Source organism: Verticillium alfalfae, genomic scaffold (genome assembly GCF_000150825.1).
Source record: "Verticillium alfalfae VaMs.102 supercont1.10 genomic scaffold, whole genome shotgun sequence".
Classification (NCBI taxonomy): domain Eukaryota; kingdom Fungi; phylum Ascomycota; class Sordariomycetes; order Glomerellales; family Plectosphaerellaceae; genus Verticillium; species Verticillium alfalfae.
The window spans coordinates 1,199,597-1,206,753 of NW_003315029.1; the positions used below are offsets into that span (position 1 = coordinate 1,199,597).

The 7,157-nt window shown below is 51.1% G+C and overlaps 2 protein-coding genes across 2 annotated transcripts; both read left to right on the plus strand.

The window, feature by feature from the left end:
• Window positions 1–279: 279 nt before the first annotated feature.
• VDBG_07814 (bifunctional xylanase/deacetylase) lies at window positions 280–1,928 on the plus strand (the record flags this gene model as incomplete). Its single annotated transcript, XM_003002309.1, has 3 exons — window positions 280–1,530; window positions 1,638–1,805; window positions 1,868–1,928. 3 exons carry the CDS (start codon window positions 710–712, stop codon window positions 1,926–1,928), a joined length of 1,050 nt encoding a protein of 349 aa, XP_003002355.1.
• A 3,299-nt stretch (window positions 1,929–5,227) lies between these two features.
• Window positions 5,228–6,766, plus strand: VDBG_07815 (conserved hypothetical protein; the record flags this gene model as incomplete). Its single annotated transcript, XM_003002310.1, has 3 exons — window positions 5,228–5,797; window positions 6,256–6,486; window positions 6,542–6,766. The coding sequence occupies 3 exons, from the start codon at window positions 5,228–5,230 to the stop codon at window positions 6,764–6,766; spliced, it is 1,026 nt and encodes a 341-aa protein (XP_003002356.1).
• Between the last annotated feature and the right edge of the window lie 391 nt (window positions 6,767–7,157).

A 7,157-nucleotide genomic window follows, 5' to 3' on the forward strand; every position in this document is an offset into this window, starting at 1 on the left:
CCCTCCCCTTTGTCCCTTATTGCTTTGTTCAAGCTCCCCATCGACTGTTCTTGGCAGTTCTTTGCAGCCCTCGGCTTTGCTGTTGTTATTTTTGCAATGTCATACAAACTATTCAGTAGCTCCAGTGCCAATATTACCCCTCGTATGAGGGCGAAGAATATCAATATACTCTGTTCCCTAAGCCTAGGTCTTTCTGTGTAAAGATCCGAACGACTTCTGTTGCTGTTCTTGCTGGCATCATCTCAGTCTTCTTTTGAATACTTTCCAGAATGTACTCCATCCTGCCCCTTTTGCTGTCAGTCAGCATTGTTCTGGGTGCCAATGTCAATTCACCTCTAGTAAAGCGTGCCGAATGTGGACCTGGAGTCGGTTCTTGCCCGGCCGGGAAGTGTTGCTCAGAGGCAGGTTGGTGTGGTAACAGTGCAGCTCACTGCGCAGGTTCTACCTGTCAACTCGACTACAGTGACAGCTGTGATACTTTGTAGGAGATATCCTATGCTACTTCAACTCTCACGCACCAATTGATTGACTCAACGTTTCGTCAGCTTTCCACCCCCTGGAACAAGCACAGAGAGTGTTTCACGCCCCCGGATTGGGACAGTCCCTTACGGTATATACCCATTCTTCACTGATCAGGAGACGAGACCCCAATTCTCATTGAATCTTCTTTCTAGGCAATACTATAACGGAATGCACAAATCCGGGCCTCATGGCTCTCACCTTCGACGATGGCCCCTTTTCCTACACATCGCAAATTCTCGATATTCTCGACAATCTCAACGTGCAAGCGACATTTTTCGTCGCTGGTAATAACAAGGGCAAGAAAAGGATTGACGATACCAATACGGCTTGGCCTGCAGTTCTGAGACGCATGCATGCTGCCGGCCATCAGATCGCAAGTCATTCTTGGTCTCATCGCAACCTCAACCAAGTGAACAGCACAATTCAGCGTACTGAGATCATCTACAACGAAATGGCCTTCCGTAACTTGTTTGGCTGGTTTCCCACGTACTTTCGCGCTCCATTCCTTGAGTGCTCTACGACTTCAGGCTGCCAAAGCCTCATGAAGACCCTTGGATACCATTTACTTGGCGTCAATGTTGATACCAAGGACTACATGTACGACAGCCCAAGCCTGATACAAACGGCGAAAGACCGCTTTTCCCAGGCAGTGTCTCAAGATCCTACGAGAAAGGGCTACATCGTTCTTGCCCACGACGTACACGTCCAGACCGTCGTCAATCTGACACAGTACATGATCGAGACGTCAAAAGCACGCGGATATCGCCTGGTTACCGTAGGAGAGTGCCTTGGGGATCCCAGAGTGAATTGGTATCGACCCGTTAACCCGAGCCCAACCACGACAAGGACAAGCGCCACAACTGTCTCATCACGAACGTCCGCCACTGCCATACCAACGTCGAACTCTGGTCTTAAGATATCACCTGACCAGACATGCGGTGGTGGCGCCGCCGGCTTCACCTGCCAGGGCTCCAAGTATGGAAATTGTTGCTCTTTCTACGGCTTCTGGTGAGTCAATCTCGATTTTTCATGGACTTAGACACAGCCGCGTGTTTTCTGCCTGCAGAAGTGATTGTCGATCTTGGGTTGTTTCGGCAGACTAATAGTCTTGGCAGCGGCTCCAGTCCATCCTACTGCGGCACGGGATGTGACACCGGCTACGGAACATGCACGCAGTTGCCAGCAGGTCTCAGTGATACGACCAACGGGCTGTGTGGAACACGATTCAACGCCTCATGTAAAAAGTATGGTAACAAGAACTGCTGCTCGCAGTCTGGCTTCTGGTATGCTCTCTCTCTTTTCTTCATCCCCCTACTCTTCGGCTTGCTGACGAGCGACCGAACAGCGGGAGCTCAGCAGCGCATTGTGGCGCGGGGTGTCAGAAGGTTTTCGGTATTTGCGGTTGAAACATTCGACATTGCAAGGTTCGAGTGTTTGTAGCTTTCACGGCTCGAGAAGAAGCCGTGATCTGTTCTCGAGAGGCGGCATGATACATGTAGAACCTCGACATGATCAGACAGTCAATTGAATACACGAAATATAGCTAGGGTCACAGTAATAGGTTGGAACATGTCTGTGGGTTTTTGGTAGGTCCAACTTTGGCGAAATGATTGACTTCACGCTCATCACCAACTACAATTCCGATACTTCCGTTTCACCTTTCATCGCGCCCGTTCAGATAAGTCCTCACTATGGGCACACATCTGTTTTACAAGTTGTTTGGCTGTACCTCGATTGAATTCCGAATGAGCATGCCGTGGTCGCCAAGTAGTGGCTTGAAACCATGGACGGGCCCTGCTTTGCGTCACATAACTAAAGGTCACATGTAGCATTTCCTGGACCGTGATTCAATGGCTTGTTTCCAATGGCTTGTTAACAACGCCCTAGACAAGTGGAAAGAAGACAAGATGCGGAGGACCGGTTATATTCCGATTTGTCATAAATCCTCCGAGTATGATTTGACGGGCAACCATTCGCCAAGTACACAAAGAAGAACACACCTCGCTTGCTGGTAGCACATGCAACCATGGACAGTCTTCTTTGTTGCTTCAATGGCATTCCTTGGGTGATCGCGCGACTGATCAATCGGGCCATTGAGTTTACCATGGACCTGCCGGATGCAAAGGAACCAATGGCGAAAGAGACATGGATGATGCTTGTCGCAGCCTAGCGAGTCTAAGCCTGATCTGAGGAGCCCCGTTGGGAGAGATACCAATACTGGGAGAAGGAAAGCTGCGGGAGCCACTACTTGGCCAAGATTATTCCACGCCGGCGAGTCCAATGTACCGGACAGCAAGGACACAGGGGTGACAATAATATGCTGTACTCCATGCGGGCAGTGATCAGCCCTCAAGCATCCCGGAAACCCCCAACTATTCCATGGCTCATCAACAGCTGTTGCGGATCCAAGGTTCATTGCGCACGGATATCCACATATTGCCGTCCCGTCCCTTGCCATGCAAGGATGTGTCCAGGAGACCCAGGTAGAGGGGGTGCAAATGCATTGGAGGCGATTGATAAAACGTATGCCAATAAGCAGTACGATCTGACATCACACAAGCACAAAGAAAAAATGCATCCACTTCGGACGGCATCTCGGGTCTGCCAACGTCAATAGGACCACAGTTCTTGGTGAAATGGTACGCACCGAGTCGAGTCGAAGTCCTCTTCCTTGGCGCGTCGTATTCGATTTCAAGCATCGTTGCACAAAGACCACCAGCTCAGCAGCTTCCAAGAAACGTGGCTTTGCAAACACACACGCCCTGTGATGGACACCTCCTTTCAGCCTCGCGCTTCTAAGACACGAGGACCACATGGATTTGATTATTTTCATTGCTCTTTGCCTCGTATTTGCGACTCCAATTCTCTTAGTGGGAATTGCGATACTTGTTGCTTTGTCTCTCTATTCACCCCTCATTGAGAGAGCTCAGGTCATCATTGATCTTCTCACTTAATCCCAGATGAGATCATGGTTCGTCTAGAGCACACCTGAGTGTCAGCAAATGCTGCGATCACACTGTTTGCGGGAAATATTTCTACCATAGACACCAGAGTCAAGTTCGTGGGGGAGGCACGGAGAAGCACCGAAAGGGTCATCACGTCAGCCCGCCTTCGGGATATTACCCCAGTGCATGGGCCATTTTCTCTTTGTTTGCTGTTCTGTGCAAGTCTTATTGCTCCGTTTCATGGGGCTGTGTGACCTTTGTCTTGGCTTGCTTTTGCTCGACAATTGTTAGCGATGCAACAGTGTCTGAACCGCATACCCGGCATACCCTGGCCCACGTCCTCGGTCTCCCAGGGTCAAGATCCTCGTCCGCATGCCGCGGTCTACGTACCTCTTACACAATCCGGACCTTATCCCGGGCCTCGAGTTCGACCATCTCGGACACTACTGCAAATGCTTGCACACGGCGCCATCAGCAGTAGCAGCACCGGTGCAAGGGTAGAAAGGCTGGATGGTCGATAGGTCGGGAAGGGTGCCAGCGCATGGCCAGCTCGTTGGATCAGCCGTGGAGTTCACCGACATACTGGGATGTGACAGACCGTATTACTATCCGATGAATTGCATCAGTGTCGATCTCAAATTTTCCCTGTTCAGAACAAAGCCTTGCAAGTCTTATTGTTGTTCAGCTGACGGGTGAGTAGATCACCCGCTTGCCAGACTTTCTCATCTCAGCTTGACTTGTGAACGAACATTTACTCTACCCCATTCTTGAGAGACACTCTTCTGCATTGGTGTCTAGGATCTCCATCCTCCATGCTTTCTTTGGGAGGCACCGCTGTCAAGTTTAGCTCGGTGGCTTGGACTCGGCCTAAATACCTATCAACACCTTGCAGGGTTCAAGCCGCTTGACCGAAGCGACATCTGCAGCATTCATTCCGATCATATCCGCGCTCGTGCTGTCAAAGCCCCTTTCTTTGAATTGTCGCGGTTCCAATATTACCTCGCGTCCTCCGCCTTAAACTGCCAGAATTATCTATCTCGCCAGGGAGCCCTCTTTGTCCATCCTCGGCATTGGGATACACACTCGTTACTCCTCATTGTCTCCTATTGTATTCTTCACATAGACTTTCCACATTCCCCTCCTCCTACACGAGTATATTCATCCTCAGAACCTGCTCGATTACAGGTTTACACGTGGTTTCACAATACCTACGGGCCCATCTTTGCTCCGCCTTCGCCATGGCTAGCACCACTGTCGCGAGGTCTAGCCCTCCGCTCCCTCCTATCCCGCAGTCCCCTTCTGAGATGGAGGGCGGTTATCTCGCTGCAACAAATCCACAAAGTCGCCGCAGCTTGTCTACACACATTCCCAGCGGGCAGCAGTCCTCGGCCTCGGTGAGACAAAAGTAATCGATCTTTCGACATTCGCATGGCCACTAATCTAGCACCAGTCAATTGGTCCTGGCTTCCGTCCAGATGATCTTCCACTCGGAGCACGCACGCCAACGTCAGGTCCTGCCTCATGTTTCTCTCGCGGCGCCGACTCAAGTGCATCTTTCCAGTCCTCAGTCCAGCAGGAAGAGGCCAAGGTACGATGGGACTCTGACAGCGAGCTCAAGGTCGTATCCAGGTCTTTGCTCCGAGTTCAGAAGTGGTCACTACTTATAGGACTCTGCTGCATCAACGCCGCACTCATCTACGTCGCTTTCACATACTATCAAGCATGGATCCTGTTCATTATACTTTCTGTCTTCGAACACCATGCTTCAGTTCATCATGATCTTGTGCATCGCTGCGCACACATTAGTCACGCGTGTCTTTTGCTTCTGGATTTTCCGGAAAGAAAACAAGCCCGAGAGCCCAGAGCGGTTCGTCATGTTGTTGCCTTGCTACAACGAGACACTGGGCGAGCTGACCAGATCGCTGGATTCTCTCATCGCACAGAAGAATATCGACGACCATCCCCGAACCATTTTCATCGTCGTCGATGGCAATGTCAAGGGTCCTGGCATGGAAAAGACCACACAGCAGTATCTCCTGGAGGACATCCTTGAACCTGGCCCCTCCCGCACGTTTGAAAACGGCTACCGCGCGCGCGATGGCCTGTTCATGCCTACTAAAGTTCAGACGGGGTTCTACAAGGGAATGCCGTATGTCTTTGTCGGCAAACGCTACAACCAAGGAAAGCGCGACAGCTTGTGCTTTGCGCGTTCATTCATCTACCACTACCAAGTGCGATCCGCCAACGTCATGACAATGTTCAACAATGACCTCTTCGAGTATATTGGAAACGCATTCATGCAGCACGGTCTGGAGCACATTGAGTATCTGGTGGGTATGGATGCCGACACGGTGTTTGACCAGTTTTGCATCTGGGGAAATGATCCGCGAGATCCGTAAAAACCCCAAGCTTGTTGGTGTCTGCGGCCACGTGTGCGTGGACTATGACGGGAGTAACTGGGGCCTGTGGTCTCTTTACCAGTCCGTCGAGTACTCCCAGACCCAGGGTCTTCGTCGTCTCTTCCAGTCACGCATCACAGGCAAAGTCAACTGTCTTCCAGGCTGCTGCCAGCTCATCAAGGTGATCGAGCTACGTTTGAGACGAGTCTGCGCGACGCTTCGATACTGCCCAGCCCACGACATAATGACTATGCACATCATGGGTACTACTCAGAGGACTCTATCCATGCGAGCATCATATTCAGCTTTCCCCAAGCGACAGACAGCCCAGGCGCTCCGTGCAAAGACTTCACCATCGTCCCTCAAACTGGAACCGTTTCCTGTCTCAGCGCAAGCGTTGGGCGCTGGGCTCCATCACCAACGAATTTGTCATGATCTTTCGCCCAGGCATCATTCTTGTGGAGCGTCTTCAGTCCATCGTCGCAGTCTTGACGTGGTTCATCACGCCCTTCATCATGGCAGCCGTTGTCAAGCTGATCCTCATATTGATCGAGCGGGGCGATGAACTGGTCAAAGATCCGGTTTTCATGACGCTCATTTCTATTCTGGCTTGCCGCTATGTGAGTCAACCTAGGCTATTTTTGCTTGACGTTATCGTTCGCTGACTCGTCCCAGTTCTACTCGCTCTGCATTGGCTTCTGGCTCCCCCGCAACTGGTTCGAGAGGGCACAGTACTTTGTCGGGTACTTTTTCCACTTCATCACCTCGCCCTTCTGCAACGTGGTTGTGCTCGTCTACTCACTCTTCAACTCGGACGACTTCAAGTGGGGCAAGACACGCGAGGTCATCGATCCGGAAGGCGAAAAGGGGGACGGCCTTGGTGGCCGTGGAACACATTAACTTGATAAACGCAAAGTAAAGAAAAATGCTGGGGTTCGATGGCCCCGCTGTGTCTCTTTGATGTCAATAAAGGTAGGTGGCCCTATCTTGACGCACTACATAGAATATTGGGCGGAACTGCACTGCACAAGGCTGTGGGTGCACTGGGAACGCTGAAGCCAACGGAAGCATGAACCAAGACGTGGACGGCCGATCGAGACAGAAACATGTGGGGGTCTGCAACAGCCCGGGGTCCCTTTGATTACAGTAAAGCTTGTTTTTTTGGTCTAATATGATATGATATTCAAGACGTTTTCTTTTCCCGCTCGTGCGGATCGCTTGGATGTCTCTATGAAGAAGCCCAATTTAGGCCGGTTTCTGATAGCGCCGAGAACCGGCAATTGCAAAACAG